The sequence below is a fragment of the Hyaena hyaena genome, unplaced genomic scaffold (assembly GCF_003009895.1).
Source record: "Hyaena hyaena isolate Hyena2069 unplaced genomic scaffold, ASM300989v1 scaffold_118, whole genome shotgun sequence".
Taxonomy (NCBI): Eukaryota; Metazoa; Chordata; class Mammalia; order Carnivora; family Hyaenidae; genus Hyaena; species Hyaena hyaena.
In genome coordinates this window covers 820,987-840,447 of record NW_024080751.1, presented here as the reverse complement: position 1 = coordinate 840,447, position 19,461 = coordinate 820,987, and the positions used below count along the sequence as shown (strand labels likewise).

General features: G+C 64.3%; 1 protein-coding gene and 1 long non-coding RNA gene across 2 annotated transcripts; both read left to right on the top strand.

The window, feature by feature from the left end:
* The first annotated feature begins 46 nt into the window (after nt 1-46).
* Nucleotides 47-5,864, top strand: LOC120234918. Its single transcript, XR_005529241.1, has 2 exons — nt 47-161; nt 5,607-5,864. It is a non-coding gene; the product is annotated as an uncharacterized LOC120234918 (long non-coding RNA).
* A 6,166-nt stretch (nt 5,865-12,030) lies between these two features.
* BIRC7 (baculoviral IAP repeat containing 7) lies at nt 12,031-15,117 on the top strand. Its single transcript, XM_039236940.1, has 6 exons — nt 12,031-12,382; nt 13,001-13,100; nt 13,355-13,436; nt 13,542-13,587; nt 14,733-14,804; nt 14,924-15,117. The coding sequence occupies exons 1-6, from the start codon at nt 12,031-12,033 to the stop codon at nt 15,115-15,117; spliced, it is 846 nt and encodes a 281-aa protein (XP_039092871.1).
* Nucleotides 15,118-19,461: the final 4,344 nt, after the last annotated feature.

The window sequence follows — 19,461 nt, the reverse complement described above, 5'->3', positions numbered from 1 at the left end:
GATGTCGCGCTCCGGTCCCGGTATCGCGCGGCGGGGGTGGAGCGCGCCCGGGAAGTCACGTGAGCGCTCCGGCGCCCCAGGCACCCCACAAGCCTCCCTCAGAGGGGCAGCCCGGGGGTGAGCTCTGAGGTCGTGGGGATGCACCTCTTGGGCTTCCTAAGGTTTGTGTGGCAACGACTGTCCCCGGGAGCCCCGTGCTCCGGCCTCCTTGAGGGAGCTGCCGGTCCAGCTCCTTCGGGTCTCCAGGGGGCTCCCCAGTTTCCGGCCAGTTTGCGTGTTAGACTCCTGACCCCAGATTTCATCACAGGGAGGAAGAGACCGTTCAGCCCCCGCACTGCGCCCTAGTCCAGGACGGGCCAGGGGGCTTTCCGTCTCTGCCTAAGGAGGGACAGCCCCTTCGTGTTCCAGCTCCCTGAAAGGAGCCCAGTCCTCATTCGCACTCACTCCCACCCCTCCCAGGGTCGGGCCCCCTCCAGAGCCCCTGTGGCCAGTTCCCACTGTGGCTTCCGCGTGGGTCTCTGAGCTCCCTTTCCAGCTGTCTTTCCCAGTGCACGCGCATGTCGCATCTTCACAAGCCCCAGATCTGGGCGCTTGTGATGAAGGGGAGAGGCCTGGAATGCTGGCTCCCAGTGGGGATCACAGGACTGCTCCCCAGAGCAGAGCCCGGGCGGATGCCAGCAGGCAGGTTATGCACAAAGCAGGGTGGCTGGGGACTGCTAGGATCAGAGATCACAGTGGGACCCAAGACAGGCTCCGAGCCTGCGCGGGCCGGGGGAGACAGGGTCCGCGGGGCACCGGGCTACATCTCTAGCGGCTGCAGGAGGAGGTATGGATGGCTCTGCTGGTGCGTGGACCACGGGGGAGTCCGCTGCTCCAAACTGCACATCGCTGGGTCTCCCGGGGGTCCTGCCTGACCCAAAGATAAGGAAAGGCAGGTTGGACACAAGGCCCAGAGGAAGATCTGATGCCCTGCAGACGAATCTGGGTCCAGCAGGACTTTGGTACACTTGGGCCATGGCAGCTCACGTTAAGGTGAAATCCTGCATTTGGGATGGGCCGTGTCCAGCAAGGCGGCAGGCATGGAGAAGACACATCGAGATGGTGGTTGCCTGTTAGGTCAGTTGCTGGGGGGCGGGGCACCTAGTGCGATCTTACTCCTGCTGTCTGCCTTTGTGTAGGTGAGGCTGGGCATACCATGTGGGCATCCTCATCCCCGGGGCCCCGGCAGCACAATGCCAGCAAACCCAGAGCCAGGAGAGCGCAGTGGTCAGAGCCTGGACACATGGCCTTCTCGGAGCCCCTGCTCCTCCTTTCTCCAGTTGACATCCCTCAGACAGGAGTCCGTGGTGGTGACAGTGGTGGCTTAGGGCCACACAACTGGTTACGGCTTCTTCGCCCTCCTGTGCACCATTCCTTCCTTGTTTGGGACATAAAAACTCTCCTCTTCCAGGATAACAGCGAGGAGTAAAGGGTACGTTGTATGTACAGCCGTCGCATCAGGGCAGCCCGTGAGCGCGGGCTGTTCCCTGCGTTCGTCACCCGCCCACACCTGCCCAAGGAGCCACCCTGCACTGGGGGAAGTGGCTGCTCAGAGCGGCGGTGGGTTTTTGGGGGGAGCCTTCAGGACTGTGTGAGATTCTGTGGCTGCTCTAATGAAGTGCCACGAACTGGGCCGCTGGCAGCACCAGAGGCTTATTCTCTCTGGAGACTCGAAGTCCAAAATCAGTGTCATTGGGTTGAAACCAAGGTGTCATCAGAGACGCACACCCACCAGGGGCGGGGCCTTCCCGCCAGTTTCAGCTCCTGGCAGCCCCAGGCCTTCCTCAGCTCCCTGTCCTCAGCGGCAGGCCTTGTCCTTGGCCTGTATGTCTCTGAATCTCCTCCTTTTTTATTTATTTTACTTTTGAAGTAGGCTTCATGCCCAGTGTGGTGCCCAATGAGTGGCCTAAACTCACAGCCCTGAGATCAAGACCTGAGCTGAGATCAAGAGTCAGAGGCTTACCTGAGCCATTTAACACCTGAGCCACCCAGGCACCTCTGAATCTCTTTCTTCTTGAAAGGACACTTATCATTGGGTTTAGGGCCACCCTACTCCAGTATGAATGACCTTGTCCTAACTTCATCCTATCTTCAGAGACTCTACTTTCAAATAAGGTCATAATCACAGGTACTGGGTAGGTGTGAATTTGGGGGAACACTATTCAGCTCAGTGCACGGATCCCAGGTGATATCAGCTGGAAAATTTGGAGAAGAGCATCCAGGGGCTGGGCTGAGTTCCACCCACAGATGTGGAAAGAGAGGCCCCCGAAACGAAGGAGGTAGGGTCATGCCAGCTGGTTGGCCAGGAAAGGGGCAGAAAGGGGCAGACAGGATCTGGCAGCCATGATGCAGGCCCATTGGCTGCCACCCCAGCAGCTCAGAGACCCGGCAGAGCCCAGTGCCAGCCTCGGCGAGGCGGGGAGCCGGCGCTGCCCAGAGCAGGGCGCGTTGCAGCCAGCAGAGAGAATAGGGGCTTCAGGGCAGCTTGAATTTGGGGACCTTGCAGGCCCAGCCCAGAAGGCTGAGGCCCCTCTAGACCAGCACCAGCCTTTTCCTCCGCCAGGCCTGAGGACCCAGGAGGGATGGTGTTACGGAGTTTGGAGCTGGCCTTTCTGTGAGCGCAGAGGGCCAGCCTCAGGGAGGGGCATGGAGCCTCACCCGGCCCAGCTCCTCAGGACAGGGAGGTTCAGGGCCTGCAGGCCGGGGACAGAGCAGCTCCTGGCGGAAGAGGTGTGGGGCCTGCAGTGACAGTGGCCAGCTTAGGCTTTGGGGCAGGGCAGGGACCTCCGGAGCAGGGGTGGCCCAGCATCAGGACCTGTGCTGAGACCGACGGGCTCTCTCCACTGCCTGGAACCCTCTGCTCCCATCCCCACACGTGACCCCGGCTCGTCCTTCTGCCTTAGGGAGGAGCTGAGTCCTCACTGCCACGTGTGTCCAGTGGCAGAGAAAGCCCACCCCGCTCTGGGCCCTCCACCCTTAGACAGGGGCCTCCTTCCGGCCGAACCCAGCTAGCGTGGAATTTTCTAGATGTTGCTGGTACTGAAGAGGTTTGTTTCGATTTTCTATCTATTCCAAAGCCATACAGGCATATGGCTAAAAATCTCATCTTTATGCTCAAAGTGACAAGGTGGAAGCCCCTGGGAGCGGGGCCAGAGCATTCCCTAGGCCCCCACCCTGACTGCACGTGTGAGCACAGGCCCGCCTGTCCGTCCCTTGCCGCACCGTCCAGCCCGCACACAGCTCTGCATCTCACTGAGCACATCCCCTCGTCCCCCCCAAGGTGGTTCCTGGGCGTTTGGCTCTGGCGTCGCTGCCGTGAGCGTCGGGCCCTGGTGCGCGTGCACCACCCCTGGGGGAGGTCCCCGCAGGCGGGTTCGCTGTGCTGAAGGGCGCTCGTGTCGGCCACGACATGACGTGAGGTCTGGTAGATGGCCCCCAAGAGAGGCTGTGCCGATCCACCAGCTGGGAGGCCTGCATCCCAGCCACGGGGCGGAGCCTGAGGCTGGCGGTCCTGAGTTTGGGTGACCCCCCGGGAGCGAACTCTCCCCAGGGTGTCGGACTCGGCTCACCCGACAGCCGGCTGTTGGGGGCCTGCAAAACGAAGGCACCTGTCCACCCGACGGGTAATGAGGGCACCCACGCCGGCGTCCAGTCACTCTCTGGTCACCTTCCCAGCTAAACTCCAAGTTTGTCCCTAATCGGTGGCCTCTTTCCAGAAACCTCCTCCTCTTTCTGTGGACTTGCTTCGTCCCTGACAAAATCTGCTCATGGCCTCCAGGCATGTGGGTCCCCACCCCTGGCAGTAAGCTTGACCTGCCTCCTATGATTTACAGCATTTCAGTTTTGAAACCTTCTCTTTTTAAATATTTCACTGGGTCATTCATTCCATAAACATTAATTGAGCACTTACTACCTGCCCTGCTCACATGGGGTGCTGTGAGCACCAGGTGGTCTCTGCACTGAGGAGCTGGCAAGGGCCCGGGGAGCACTCCCACAGCCTGGAAAGTGGCTCAGCTTCCTCCCTGAGCGCCTGCTGTGTACCGGGAGCCAAGCACAGGGACAGGGAATGAGCCGCGTGCTGACAGTGACCCAGAGGGGGGATGCATCGGGGCAGACGGGCCATGTTGGATTAGAGCCGAGACAGGCAGAAGGGGCGCTGGTCTGACCTCAGCAAGGCCTCTGGGCCCGTCCAGAACTGAGGCTCAGAGGGCAGCTGCTCACCAGCCAGGCCTGGTGCCAAGGCACAACGGCGACTGCATCTGCCCCCCGCAGAGCGGCCTGCCATGGCCAGGCCTGTGTCCCCACACGCGTGCTGCACTGGTGGCCGGCTTGCCATGAGGAGGCGCGTGCAAACAAGCAGAGAGCCAGCCAGCAAGGGGCCAGTGGTTCTGGGCAGTTAGGGGGCCCCCCACTCTCCGCAGCTCCCTGCAGCCTGTCCAGTCATCAGTGGCTCCACCCCACTGCCTGACCTCCCCGCAGGGCCCGTCAGCTCCCTCCCTGCTTCTCCCCTCCCCAACCCCCCCACCCGGGGAGCTGTGCTTCTAGAATCTTAACTCCACTTTGCAGAAGGCATCTTCTGCCTCCTCTGTCCCCATAGACAGTGCCAGGTGGTCACCAGGAATCTCACGAGTGTGAGGGGCAGGGTATGGGTGCCCCCTGCTGGTGGCTGCTCTGCAATGTTGTCCCAACTCAGGTGGTCTTGACTTTGGCAATGCGATGATGCAGCCTGTGGCAAAGCACCCCACACCGCGGGTCTGCGAGGGCGCACCTCGGCTGGCCGCCAGGGGGCGACTCTCAGCCCCCAACCTGCAGGCTCAGGAAGCAGGAGGGGCGTCGGAGAGAAGGGAGCGCTCTGTTGTAGCATTTGCTCCTTGCTGCTTCATCACACTCCCTGGGGCGCGGAGTGCTCTGAGGGGGAACACAGACTCACACAGGCTCCCCGAGCCCATCCTTGTGACGCAGCGTCCCTCTGTTGACACCCAGACCCTGCTGGGTGACCGGCAGCAGCAGGGACCGGACAGAGGACAGAGGAGTGGACTGCTGAGAGTCGTCCTAGGGAAAGGGGAGGTCCCACATCGTCCCGTAGGATGCGCTGCTTCACAAAACACAAGTTCAAAGACGGAAGTGCTAAGAATGTCAAGATGGTGACCTCAAAGCTTGAAAAACCCCAAGCCCCGCCCTTCTGGGGTGGGTGGAATGCCCTGTGGGCAGCCCTGGGTCACAAGGCGTCAGGGCGCCACGAAGACTCTGCACCAGGGGTTCACAAAGAGGGGGGACCACGGGAGCCAGTGAACAGAAACCGTGGGGTAGGGGCTGGACCAGGAGCCCAGGGCAGGTGGGCAGGTGGGGCAGAAATGAAAGAGAGCAGGGCCTTCCCCGCACAGGGGCCTGGGTCTGGCCAGGCTGCCACAGGGAACAGGGAGGCAGGCATCTGGCCCCTGGGTGTGTCCTGGGGGCCCAGAGGAGAATCGTGCTGGTGCCTCAAGCAAGGCGGGCGTGGGGGCCTGGAGCAGTTGTGCGGTTACGGGTGCACCTGCCCCTTTCATGCCAGCATCATACCCTTCCAGGAGACTCCCTTCGGTCCCCGTGGTTTGGAAGTGGACGCCTCACCTGGCCCCTCCAGAGCCTTCGAGCCCCAGCCCAGGACAGTGCCTGCACCCGGAGATGAGACACCCTCCCCCCGCCGGTGAGAAGCGAAACTCGCAGGAGCTGGCGACGGCCACGTTGTCCTGGAATAACTCAATCCAGAGGGCAGCAGAGGAGGAGCCGGAAATGGTCCACCCTGTGCTTTGCCACAGAGACCAATACATTTCATTTTCTCTGAAGCTTTGAGTTTCTGTCACCTGTGGCTGAGAGTCCCGGCCACCGCGATGATGCATGGCACGCTGACCCAGGCCCAGACCTCAGATGCACAGAGGAGGGTGTCTGTGGAGTCCAGGCCCCCATCATGAGCCTGACACTGCTCAGCTGGCACCTGCTGGCGGGCTCCAGGGTCCCCACGACTGTCCCACACGAGCCCTGCCCCCACCTGTGCCTGTGGTACCCTCCTCAGGCTCCGACAGGCATGCTCAGCCCCTCCTTCCTGCCCCTGGCCTCCCTTCTGCAGCTCCCCTGGACCTCATGCTCACTCCGGGGAAACTTGGGGTCTGGCCAAGCCATCTCTTGTCTGCAAGGCCCCCGCTTGACCCATCCGTGAGACCTCTGCCCCAAACAGTGGAGTCTGAAAAGCCAAAGTGAAGGAGAGATAGAGAGCGAGCGGTTTTGAGCCCCTGTCGTCCACTCAGCCCTCGAGCTCTGCCCCCATGCTACTGGGAAATTTGAGGCCTGTGCCACCTGTTAGCTCTGCTTTCCCTGGAGCCGCCTCCCAAAGCTGGGGGAGCTCCTGATCCGGCCCTTCCTGAAGCTGAGCTGACAATTCCCCAGGCCCCTAGGCTGGGATCTGGTCCCAGATGTGGGATCCTCTCAAGGTTCCAGATGTTGCCCAGCAGAGCTGGCCAGTGGCCGTCCCCAGCCTCGCGGGGCAGTAGGGTGACAGGCTGCGGCTCACCATCTCTCCTTCTCGTTCAGGCCTCCCCCCTGCCTTCGGCCCATTTGTCATCCTCCCGGCTCAGCTTTGAGGGGCACCCGGGCTTGGGGAGGGGCAGGAAGGAGCCAGGCTCAGCTGTACTCGACTGTGTTCCCAGAGAAGCTGGTTGTCCCGCCCAGGCCCGGGCCCATGCATGCCAGGAAATAACCTCATTAAATGAGCCCGAGGGGATTCGGGCTGGGCTCCCACGGCAGCCCTGAGGCTGTGAGTCCAGGGGGCTGAGGGTGAGGTCCTGCGGCCTCAGGGCCTCAGCCCCAGCAGGTGGGGAGACGCCGGTGAGGCCCGCTGTTCGGTGCTCGCCTTTCCCGCGCGCCACCTGCTGGCCTCCGGGGGCTCTGCCCGCAGCTCCCCTCCTGCCCTGCTGCCCCGGCCCCGCCCACGCGCCCTGCCACCCACCCACCCCCGCCCCCGCCCAGCGCCCTGCCTCCCCCGCCCAGCGCCCACGTGCCCTGCTGCACCCCCCGCCCGCCCCGCACCCACGTGCCCAGCCGCCCCCGGCCTGCAGGCTCCACGGCTCCCAGTGGGCGCTCCAGGCAATGGCCCCTCGGGAACACACCCAGGATCCGTGTCTTGCCCATTCCCTCCTTATGCCCCCTGCAAGCCCCCCAGAAAGCACTTAGACCCCAGCGTCTGCTCCGGAGAACTCAAGGTAAGGTGCAGGGGTGAAGAGGGTGGCCGACACGGGAGCACCCTCTGTAAGTGACCCAGAACGGAGCCCATCCCCCACTCTCTTCCCTCCCCACCTCCCACCCCTGCTCTCCTGCCTCCCACGAGCCTCTGTGGCACCTGTCTGGGCTCTGCAGACCCCACAGAGAACCACAGGGGACGTGGCTCACGCCCTCCTGCTGCCTTGGCCTGTGTGTGGCTGACCCGGCTCTGTGAGCGCCAGGCATGCCCGGGTTGTGCTGATGGCCATGAGGCTGGGTGTCCCTCTTGCTGGAATCAGCTGCAAGGACGGGTCCCCCTTCACCGTCAGCAAGGGGCCCGGCTGTAGCACCGGGTCAGGGTGGGGTCTCGGGTGGACGGCAGTGGGCAGATGCCGCAGGGGTGAGTATGTGCGGGGGTCCCAGCACTGGGGCTCTGCCCCCACCTCTCCACACCTGTTCTTGCCCCCTCAGGAGCCCAAAGCCTTGATGGGCCTCCAGCGTGCTTCCCGGCGCCGCGTGCTCACTGGGAGCCCTTACCTGTGGCCACAGGTAGGGGTGCTCCTAGGCCAGCCAGGCTTCCGGACCCCCACACAGGGGGGTCACAGAGCCCTTTTCTCAGCCAGGAGAGGGGAGGCACAGAGGGGCCCCCGGCCCCATCTCAGAGAGTTTGTGGGATGCCTCCAGCCGGGGCAGCAGGCCTCACCGAGCCAAGAGCTAGGGCTCAACTTCCTCCCCCACCTCCTTTGTGCAGACCTGGGCCTGGCCTCAGACCGCACTCCAGGGGGATGTGTCCAGCAGGCCGACACGCCCGCCCAGGGGGCCTGGCCCCCGTCACCTCAAAGGGAAGCCAGCGCTGGTGTGAACAGCACATCCCACGGCTTCCACGCGAGAACATTCTCCGGTGGCTGTGGCTTGGAGGAGGCGGCACTGAGGGGCCATGGGGGCCCCTCTCTAAGGTCCTCTCGTCCTACTTCAACTGGCACCCCTCACACGGGCGGGAAGGAGGCCTCGATTCAGGGACCTTTCCCTTCAAATCCGCCTTGCTCTGGGTCTGTCAGGCAGCCCAGGGTCTTGTCTGGCTCCAGGAGAAAACACATGGGTCCTGCATCGTCTTTAGACCCCATCTGTAAATGATCAAGGTGATCTGGGGCGGTCTCCCCCCATCGCCCATCTGGCATCATCTCTCCTGGGGAGACTTCACTTTAAAGACACAGCACCCCCAAGGTCAAAGTGAGCCCTTAGAGGCATTGACAGACATTCGTTCATGGTTGGAAACTGGCAGAGGGGAAGTGAGCAGAGGGGAGTGTGGGCGAGGGGAGGGCAGGCAGAGGGAAAGGCGGGCAGAGGGGAAGCGGACAGAGAGCAGGTACATGGAGCTTGGCTGGGGGTCAGCAGCAGGTGGTAACAGCCCCGCTTAACGTCTCAGTGCCGGACGCTCATGGGCATTTTTGTTCCTTATTTTGAAATAACTCTAGATTCACAGGGAGTTTCAGAGACACGGGCAGGGGTCCAGTGCAGCGCCCGCCCCGTGGTCACATCTGGTGTGGCTGCAGCCAGAGGTCAGATCCCGAAACTGGCCCTGGTCTTACCACAGAGCTGGTTCAGATGGTGACTTTTATTTTCTTTCTATTTTCAGTGTTCTCCGTATTTCCAGAATGAGCATGTTGTAGCCAGTTTTACCTCCCTAGTTCCTTTATTTAATTATATAAACAAAACCCAGGGAATTGTTTCAAAATGCAAGCGCAGCTGCAGACGGGCAAGGCAGCGGGCGGGGCCCCCAGACGGTCTCCGGCGCAGGCAGCAACCCCCCCACCTCGGGAGACGCCCCCTTCCTCCGCTTCCTGACGGCGGAACTGCACGCCCAGACTCCCAGAACTGCTGGAGACTGCTTCCCCGGTGCCCCAGAGCAATAGGACCAGAGGGAACAGACCGCTCGGGTGCCCCTGGGGCCACCCGGGAGGGACGTCAGAGCCGGTCCAGGCCCCGGTCCCCAGCGTCCCCAGCGAGCCTGAGGGCTGCAGGTTTCTCTCTGGAGGGAAAAACAGGCTGGAGACTGGGTGCCCACCTCCCGTCCATGTGACGGTGGGGCTGGCGCGGGGCAGAGGGTCCGCCCCTGAGGAAGAAGGACCCTGGAGCAGGCGCCCTTGGGTTTGGCTGGAGTGGCCGGGATCAGGGTCCAGGGCCCAGATATCCGGAGACCAACATGTTGGGGAGTCCCAGCCCCCACGGCCTCCTCCGGCAGGAGGCACCTCCCCCATGGCCCCTGAGCAACCCCCCTCCCTCTCTCCATCGCCCACAGGCCACTCCAGCCTCGGGAGCCCCGGGACGGGGCACAGAAAGGGGTACAGTGTGTGCTGATTGCTGCCTGGTTCCATCCACTCACCACGCAGGGATTTCCCATGGGAAACCGGGTGGCCTGGGGCGTCTGGTGGGAGAGGGTTTCCGGGACACGCTGGGATCCTGGAACAGACAGCCGGTGTAGCCGGGACAGTGACGGGTCTCCTTGAGGACGAGGTGGCGGCCCCCACCCCGGACGTGAGGCACAGCTGCAGCTGGCGTGCGGGCCCACGGGCTCCCAGGTGCCAGTTGTGTGGCCGGGTTCACGCAGCTCTGCATCGAAGGTGAGTGAGGGCACTGGGGCCGGCCGGCAGGGGGCAGGCGGGGGGGCAGGCTCGGGGGCAGGCAGGGGGGCAGGTAGGGGGGCAGGCAGGGGGGGCAGGTTGGGGGGCAGGCAGGGGACGGGCAGGGGGGGCAGGTGCGGGGGGAGGGGGGAGGTGCCAGGGCAGGTGCTGGCCCAGTCTCGCCACCTCCTCCCAGTTCTTTGCGCCCCTCGCCGTGGCGCAGCCCACCCTGCTGGCGGCCTTGGGGGTGTTTTTGCACCAGGCCTGGGGCAGGTTAGCCCCTCCTGACCGTCCCCCCACCCCGCTGTCAGCAATGACCCTGAATAGTCTGGTTCCTCGCTTTATTCTTAACTTGTTTTGGAAAGGCTGCCGCACTGTGAGCAGCCCTGTGCTGACGCCAGTTGGGAGCCTCCAGGAAAAGCGTGTCGGGGACGAGAGAGGGTTCAGGGTCTGAGCAGACACGAGAGTCCGGTTTGCTCCAGGAGGGGGAGTCAGGTTTGGGCCCCAGGGCCGCGGCCCCCACACCCCATCCGGCCTTCCCGCCGGTCCTCTCCACATCGGACCCTGCATGCCCTCTGATCCTGCTCTGCCCACTGGGTGCCTGAGTGCAGCCCTCCTCCCGTGTTCCCTGAGTGTTGGCGCTGAAGACGCAGGGACCCCTGGGCGTGAGGTGGCTGGTGGAGACTGTGTGGCCACCACAGGTCTGAGGGAAGCCCACTGGGGAAAGGTCCCTTGGGGCCAGCGGCTCTGATCTGGACGTGGCGCAAGTGCAGTTTGGAAAGCTGGGCCCCCTGCTGGCAGTGCGGGCACCTGGCGCATGCCCACCACCCAGCAGGAGCTGAGGTGCAGCCACACCCGGGCGGCCCAGGGTCCGGGCCCAGGCTGGTTCTGACGCAGTGGGGGCACCAGGGAGGGCGGCGGGTGGCGGGTCCGTTTGCCCGAGCAGCAAGACCACTCTGATGCAGCAGTTGCTGGTAGCTGGACCTGTGACCCCTCCCCAAATGTCTGGGTCACAGTGGCCCCGGGAGTGCTAATTCCAATGGGAAAACAGCCCACGCTGTGTGACTTCACCCTCCAGCCTAGTCCCACTCAGACACGGAAGCTGAGGGAGGTGACAGAGGTGACTCAGGCCAGCCCCTTCCCCAGAGCCTCTGGAAGGACACAGCCCAACTGTCCCCCATCTTCATGGGGGGCTCAGTCGGTTAAGCATCCAACTTCGGCTCAGGTCATGATCTTGCAGTTTGTGGGTTCGAGCCCCGCGTCGGGCTCTGTGCTGACAGATCAGAGCCTGGAGCTGCTTCAGATTCTGTGTCTCTGACTCTCCCCTGCTCACACTCTGTCTCTCTCTGTTTCTCAGTAATAAATAAATGTTAAAAAAAAAATTAAAAAATAAAAAGGACTAGAGATGCACCCTGGCCTGCTGAGGCCCTTGCGCTCTGGCGGGGCTGGGGGTGGGGCTGGGCAGGGGGCTGTCTGCCCCCCCCTTCAGCTACAGGGATCAGAGCAACAGCTTCCAGGACCCAGCCCTTCACTAGGTCTCCCTGTCCCTGGAGGCCCTGCGTCATCCCCATGACAGGGGGCCGCCCTCCCCTTTAGGGGGCACTAAGTGCATAGTCCAGAGCACCTGGAACCTTCTGCCTTCAGAGGCCACTGGCATCTGGCCCAGCTCAGAGCTGACCCACAGCATCGCCTCCCCCTCTCCCCGTCTCGCCTCGCCCCAGGTCCCTGAGCCAGCACCAGCCCTCTGGTGCCCTGGGTGGGGTCTCAGTGCTCCAGCCTCTCCCCTTCTGTCCCCGAGTCACCACCCTCCCCTGTGGAGTGGGACAAGGCCCCTGCTGCCGAGGCCCCTGCCCGGGAGCCCCGTGACACACCCCTGCTGCAGAGAGCGCGTGATGCTGGCTGCCACGCTGGCCCCTTCCAGAAAGCAGTGGGCCCCTGGCCACTCCCCCGCGGGGCACCCGGGGGTCGGGACTGCGCCACCCTCATTGCCCCAGCTGTTGGAGGCAAAGGCCACTGCTGCCCCCAGGCAGGGCCCTGAGGTCAGGAGCCCAGAGGCAGGCTGGCTGGGTGCATTCCAGGACCAGCTTCCGAGGGCCCCGTCCCTGCGGCAGAACTAGTCCGGGCTGCCGTTTGCTCTATGGGGCCCGAGGACAGAGCCAAGCGCCAGTGCTGCGGCCCGGAGCAGAGCCTCTGGGCGGCGGGCCACAGTCCCACGCGGGGCCGCTGTGGCCCCCTCTCTCCGTGTGGCCACATCGTGGGCCAGGACGCCGGCTGTGCCCGGGACCGCACGGATGGGCAGATCCTGGGCCAGCTGCGCCCCCTTGCAGAGCAGGAGGGGGAGGGGGAGGGGGCCGGGGCTGCCCTGTCCACAGGGCCGGCCTTCCCCGGGATGGGCTCTGAGGAGCTGAGGCTCGCCTCCTTCTACGACTGGCCGCTGACCGCCGTGGTGCGGCCGGAGCTGTTGGCTGCCGCGGGCTTCTTCCACACTGGTGAGCCTGGGGGCCCCCGCAGGGGGGGCTGTCCCCAGCCTGGGAGTCTCTCCTGGCTGCTTCAGCCTGTGGCAAGTGCAGGGGTGGGGGAGGAGGGACAGGAGGCGTGTGGGGCTTCTGTGCGGCCCCTGAGACCCAGGGTGGGCTCTCAGGTCTGCGGGGGGCTGTGCCTGGGGCGGCCCCTGGTCTGCAGTCTCTGCCGGTTGTGGGGGGCGAGGCAGAGGCGACATTGCCACGTGGAGGCCTGGGCCTGACAGTCACCCCTTCTTCCCATCGTGGGGAATCCATCCTGGGGAGGTGGCACCTGTGCAGAGGTCCCAGAGCGCTCAGGGTTCCGGGTCTGACCGTCCACCCGCCTTGCTGTGAACGAGTGCCCGCACCACTCCCCACGTCACCCCCGAGACCGCGGGCAGCAAGTGAGATCCAAGGGGAATGCGAGGCAAACGGGGTGGCAGGGAGCAGAGGGGGCCCCGAGGGTTCAGGCGTGACCCCAGATGGCCCTTGCCGTGTGAGAGAAGAGCACCTGGGAGCCCCCAGGACCCCCCCCAGGACCCACCAGGCCGAGTGGGCGGGCCCAGAGGCTGGTGTGGGCGGGGCCAGCATCCATGCTCCTCCCAGGCCAGCAAGACCAAGTGAGGTGCTTCTCCTGCCACGGGGGCCTGCAGAGCTGGGAGCAGGGGGATGACCCCTGGACAGAGCATGCCAAGTGGTTCCCCAGGTGAGGGCCCCGCAGGCGGCTCCTGGGGTGGGCATGGGCCGGCTTCGTCTCCCCCACCTGGGGTGGGGGGCGAGATCTGGGGATGGGGGCCCTCTGGGGATGGCATTTTTGTCTCCACAACAGCCTTCCCAGCAAGTGCCTGACACTCAGCGAGCCCCCGCCAGCCTGCGCAGGGCACTGTGTGGGGCGTGCTGGCAGGCAGGGCCGACTGCCAGCCCGGCTGCGCCCCGAGGCTTCCCGGCTGCTTCCCGCAGGTGTGAGTTCCTGCTCCAGACAAAGGGAAGGGACTTTGTCTGCAGGATCCAGGAGTCTCGTTACCACCTGCTGGGCTCCTGGGTGAGTCGTGCTCCCCTAGGCCCTGGTGGGTCAGAAGGTGAGGGTCCCGCCCCAGCCCTGCACCTGTGTCTACTTAGGTCACAGATGTCCTCTGGCTCTTTTCAGGACCAATCAGAAGAACCGGCAGATGCGGCCCCCCCCACCCCTTCAGGTGAGCCGTGAGGCGCGGCCTGTGCTCTGCTCCCTGGGCACCTGCAGCCCGCACTGTGGCTCAGGCCCTTGGGTGTCCCCCCGCTGGAAAGCAGGGACGGTGAGGCCTGCGTTCTGTGTGCCTGGTGCCCCAGGGGAGGCTGAAGCGGCCGCTGCCACCACTGAGCAAGTCGCCGCGGGCGAGGCCAGTCCTGGGCTGGCCGCAGGGGTGGGAGGAGGAGAGGCAGCTCTGCACCAGGCGGCCCCGCCGTGGCGACGGTCATGAGCGCACCGAGGAGCTGACTGTGCTGTCCACACCCGTGCCCAGGACCTGCAGGGCAGAGGTCCGAGGGGCTCCAGGTCCAGATCCCGGCTCTTCTATCTAACCCGGTAGCAAGTGACTTCTGCTCTCTGACCCTCACTGTGCCGAGCTCTGAAACGGTGTGTGGGGGGGTCCTGTTTGGAGCTAAGCCCCGTCCCCGTGATGCTCTGGGAGCAGCGCCTGACGCCTGCGAGGTTCTGTCCACAGTGGCTTTGACCACGATGTTTGCTATGTTTTCCGCGTGGCGGCACCTCTGGGCAAACGCAGCCCTCCCTGGAGCGTAGACAAAGTGGCCGTGACAGCCACAAGGCCCTGTGTGAAGGCGGCACTGGTGACCGGCCATGGTAGCAAGCGGCCGCCCCCACCCCCCTCGGTGCAGCGTCCCTCACCCTGCCTTGCAGATGCCAGCGGCAGGCGGGGGTGGCCTTTGTGGAGCCAGTGCCCCGCGGTGCAGGCTGCGCTCCGCATGGGCTTCAGGCAGAGCCAGGTCCAGCGGCTGGTGCAGCATAAGTACCGCTGGGCGGTGCCGGCCAGCGTATCCGTGTCCCAGCTGGTGGCCGACCTGCTCCAGGAGGATGACGAGGGCCGGGCTGCCGAGGCCAGAGGTGCGTGCCCGCCCTGCCCCTCTCCGTTCTCTCCCCTGGCACATGCTCCCCCTGCCCCGGGGCTAGAGGGGCCTGTCCTGGCGGCCTGGGCCCTGGGGGCCTGGCATGCTGCGGGGGGGGGAGGGAGGAGAGCTGTTGGGCAGTGTGGGCTCCCACCAGAGCCAGACCTTGCCTGTGGCCCCCTCTGGGTGGGGCCTCGCTTCTCCTGGGGGCTTCTAGTCTGTTCCACACTGCCCACAGCTCCTGTCCACATGGCTCCTGAGCTGCCCACGCCCAGAAGAGAGGCCCAGTCGGAAGGTGCCACAGAGTCAGGTGAGGGTGAGACTCCCCTGGGGCAGGACGGTGTGCAGAGGGGGAGGTCCGTGGGGGGGTGGGGACGTGGAGGAGCCCGGCAGAGCCCAGGCCCAGAGGGTGCGGCTGGGTCCCCCCAGGAGCCCGGGACGCGGAAGAGCAGCTGCAGCGCCTGCGGGAGGAGCGGACCTGCAAGGTGTGCCTGGACCACAGCGTGTGCACCGTCCTAGTGCCCTGCGGCCACCTGGTGTGTGCAGACTGCGCCCCCGCGCTGCGGCAGTGCCCCCTCTGCAGGGCCCCCATCCGCAGCCGCGTGCGCACCTTCCTGCCCTAGGCGGGGTGAGTGGCCCCAGAGCAGGTCTCGCTTGGCCCAAGCAGGGCGCCCCCCGTGGGGGCCTCAGCAGGTCAGCACGGGCCCACCCTGCCTCTGGCCATCTTTCCCCGGGGGCTGGCCGGCACTGCAGGGAGGGGGCAGGCAGTGCTCCTGACTTCTGCCCCCTCCCCGCCCCAGCAGATGTTTATCAACCCACTGCCTCCCCTTGACGCCCAGATGCTTGCTGTTGTCCTTGTCAACACGGCACCCTGGGCAGCGCACCCCTGCACACACGCTGGGCACACACACTCCGCTTGGGCACATTTGACCACACCGGCAGGGCCCCTCTCTGCCTAGATTTTCTTAGTGATCAAGGGGAGAATGTGTCCTGTCCAGGTGCGTGTAGGGGCTGAGCCAGGCCCAGGGAGGATGGCTCTCGAGGTGCGTTGTTGTGAGAAAGGGCCTGGGCAGAGACCTTGACCTGGGAGCCGAGGCCCAGCAGGATGCGTGATGGGGGAGGGAGGGAAGCCTCAGCCTTTGCTTGTTGTGGGTAGCAGGAAACTTGGCCTCCTCCTGGCTGTCCCCACCATGTGCCCCCATGTCTCCCAGAATCTTCTGGGGGGTCGAGAGGCAGGGGAGGGAACTCCCTGCAGGCTGAGGTCCCTGGCAGTGGACCAGACGCCCGGAGCAGCCCACCCACCTCTCCTTCCCTCCCAGGTGCTTCAGATGCTGGCTGCCCCTCGGGCCCGTGGGGGGCCTGCTGAGGACGGCGGGGCTGGAGCTGGCAGCGCGGGTCCCCAGCCACAGCCAGGGCCGAAGGGAGCTGCAGACGGCTTGGCAAGGGGAAGAGGCATAAAAGTGGTTTTACCGATGCTTAGATGCTTTTGGAGATTTACAGTAAAGTGGTGGGTTTTCCCTGGATGGCGCCCAGCAGCCTCTGTTCCAGACGGCCGGCCCCTCCGCACCCCATTTCCCCAAATGCTGCCTCGCCTCCAGCCCCCTTCTCTCTCTCCCTTCAGCTTGTCTCCCAGCATTGTAACAACTTCTAATGTCATCAGCCTAAGACCACTTCTGAGTTGAGCTTAAAATCCAGCACCAGACCCCTGACTCTTAGGACGTGGGTCTACAGCTGGTACCCTTTTCTGTTCCCTGCTTGGGGGCACCTTAGGGACGCTGTGGGACTGGGGTTAATCCCTTCTGCGAATAGCATCACTGGCTACTGACAAGGAAGCACCTTGCTCTGTGGGCAGAAGGGGCCTGTGGTCCTGGTCAGGCCAGGCCGCCCTCCCCAGGCTCCGTCACCAGGGCACTCGAGGAGGGGGGGGGTTAGCCTGGGCGGCAGCCAGTGCGTGCAGTGTTTGATCAGGACCCCCACTCCCGCCCACCCCCCACCCCCCACCCCCGCTCAGGGCGGTGGGTGTGTCACTGCGGGTGTACGTGGACCCTCGTGGTGGGGTCACACCTTCCTGTCTCAAGGTCCCTGTGGGGCCCCCCCAGCAGTGGTGGGGGCGGCCTCCAGGGGTCCAGCGCTGTCGTCCCAAGTGCCCGAGGGAGGGCTGTCCCAGGCCGGCTGTGGGGGACGGAGATCCCCGTGCTGCTGGAGTCTTTTGTGTCTTTTCTTTTATTTATTTATTTATTTTTTAGAAAAAGAAAGCGATAAATTCTCTCGAGGCTGTGGCCATCCCCAGCCAGGCACTGGCCCTGCAGCCCGGCTGGTATCCGATCACCTGGCCCGAGGGTTGGGGCCCAGGCGAGTCTCCTCTAATCTCCAGTGGCCACTGGCTGGAGGTCACAAGCAGGAGGGACTGGTGCTTCCTCACTTACACAGGCCTGTGGGGGTGAGGCAGGGGTGGGCAGAGGTCAGGAGCCCCTAAGGAGCAGCCCTTGGCACCAGGGCAGGACGGCTCTTGTGTGGAAAGTTCCAGATGCCAGAGGGGCTGCATCCCAGTCCCTGGGGGCTCCCAGGCCTCCGGCAGGGGCTCTGGCCGCAGACACGTCCTGCAGAGTTTGGGCCATGCAGCTGGGGGTCGGGTGAGGGCGAACCCAGGCTCGGGCGGCCGGAGGAAGTTCCCCAGAGCATAGCTCAGGCTGGTCCTCTGTACTCCGGCCGGACTCAGGGGCCTGAACCAGGGCTCCTGTCACAGGAATGGGAGTCTCGCTACCCCTGGCGGCTTTTGGCTGAGATGGGCCTTCACTTAGGTAGGGGAAGGCTGTGGCTGCCCAGAGGACTGGGTCCCCAGAGGGTGGCTGCAGGCGTAGTGTGAAGGGCAGGACTGTCTCCGAGGGCCTGGGCGTGATGAACGAGCATCTCTGTGGAGAAGGACCCCCAGCCGCCTCTCCTGACCCCAGATTTCAGGGTTACCCGTGGTACCCGACAAAGGCTGCTTGAGAGGAGGTGGGCCAGTGGCCCAGGCGCCCCCACCCTGAGCCCACAGTGTGCAGGGCCCTGGATACAGACAGGAAACCGACACCCAGTGCCCGGCCACAGTGAGACCCGAGGGGGCTGCCACAGCGCCCTCCTGGGACGAGGCTGCTCGGTGCCCCCTCGTCCCCTGGCACAGCACTGTCCGAGACCCCCTGATAGACCTTGCTGGGCACTGAGCTCCATGGAGTGAGGCCCAAGCCCAGAGCTGATCTTGAAAAGTAATGGATAGATGGATGAATGGGAGATGGACGGACGGATGGACAGACAGATGCCTGCTGAGGTTTCCCCAAGAAGAGAAGCCTCATGGCTGTGCTAACCCAGTGGGCTGGGCCCAGCCGGGGACAGGCTCCGGTGGCCTAGCCAGGGGACGGGCTCAGGTGGCCATTCGTGTAAGGATGCCTGCTTGCACAAGAGGTCGTAAGACTTTTCATTGACATGGTAGAGAGGAAATGAGTCAGTCCACCAATGAAATCAACTAAACGAAATCAAGACCCAAATAAAACAAGCCCCAAACAATGGAAAAGATGACAGAATGGAAAACACATCCAACCACAGGCACTCATGCAGGCAGGGCAGGGGGGAGCCTGAGGGGCTGCGGGCGGGGGAGGGCAGGCCCATCTCAGACCCCACCCAAGCCCAGCGCTGTCCCCCTGGAGGATGGACTTGGGGCTCCCCAGGGAAAACGTTCCAGTGGGCACTGAGGACCTCAGCGGGGGAGGTGGCCTGGAGCCTGGAGCCGCGGGGAGCTCCACCACGACCTGCCCCCACTGCCCCGCCGTGTGCACAAGCATCAGTCGCCTGCCCCTTGAGGCTGTGTCTGCACGGCCATGGGCAGCAAGGCTTGCTGGGCAGAGGGGAGGCACCTCTGAACCCCAGGCCTGGTTCCCATCCTGAAATGTTTGCTTTAATGTAACCAGCACACGAAGCCCCTTCCACTCTCTCCCAGCCAGCAGGAGTCTGGGTGATGGTCTGGGGGTCACACAGCACAAGAGCTGGGGGACCGGGGGCTGGCCCTGAGCAAGTCTGGTCTCTGAACATAGGGTGCCATTTGAACACGTGGATCACCAACTCCACAGCCACCCGACTCCTGGGAACAGCAGCTCTGAACCCCCAGGGAGCTGACCCCAGGGAGGGTTCTGCTCACAGGATCCGTGGCTCCCTGGTGCACACAGTCCCCACTCACCCCGGCTTTGTCCTCTGCACCACGTCAGAGCCAGGGGCGATCAGGGCCAGCAAGGGTGCCTGAGCACTCAGGCTGCAAATCAGAGGAAGGTCAAGGGGGCTCACCTCTGAGCAGGAAGCAAAACTGCTGCCCAGATGGGGCCAGGTGGCACTGAGGGAGGGACAGGGACCCCCACAGCCAGCAGGGCCGGGTTGTCAGCTGCAAGGAGGCCGAGGGGCCCCTCCCTGTGGGTCTGAGGGTTCAACCTTCTGCCTGCAGCAGCTGTGGGGGCTACGGGGCAGACAGCCCTCCAGCACAGGAGCCCTGAGACCTGGGGGACTGGGGGTGAGCTGACTGCTGGTGCTCACAGCCCTGGGCCCCCCTCATCTCTTCTCAGGCGCCTGGGCCATCTGCCCCCTCTGCTCGGGCAAGGACCTCGGCGGGCACGGGGGTCCAGCTAAGAGGTGAGGTCTCAGGCTTTGCCAACAACAGGCCAGGAGAAGGCAGAGTCACCCCCTCTGGGCCTCTGCTTCCCTCTCCCTCCCCACTGCCTGGGGGCTCCCGTGGGAGCCTGGCAGCCACACACTTACACACTTACTGTCCTTGGTGGAAACCTGACCATGTGGCAGGCACCAATGAAGCCTGCGAGCTGAAAGACATCAAGAGGTCCAGATGAGGACTCCGGGCAAGCTGCAGGAGCATGGGACGGAAGCCCCAGCGCGTCCCAACCACGAGGCCACAGCCCCTCCTGCGCCTCAGTTTCCTTGTCTGTAAAATT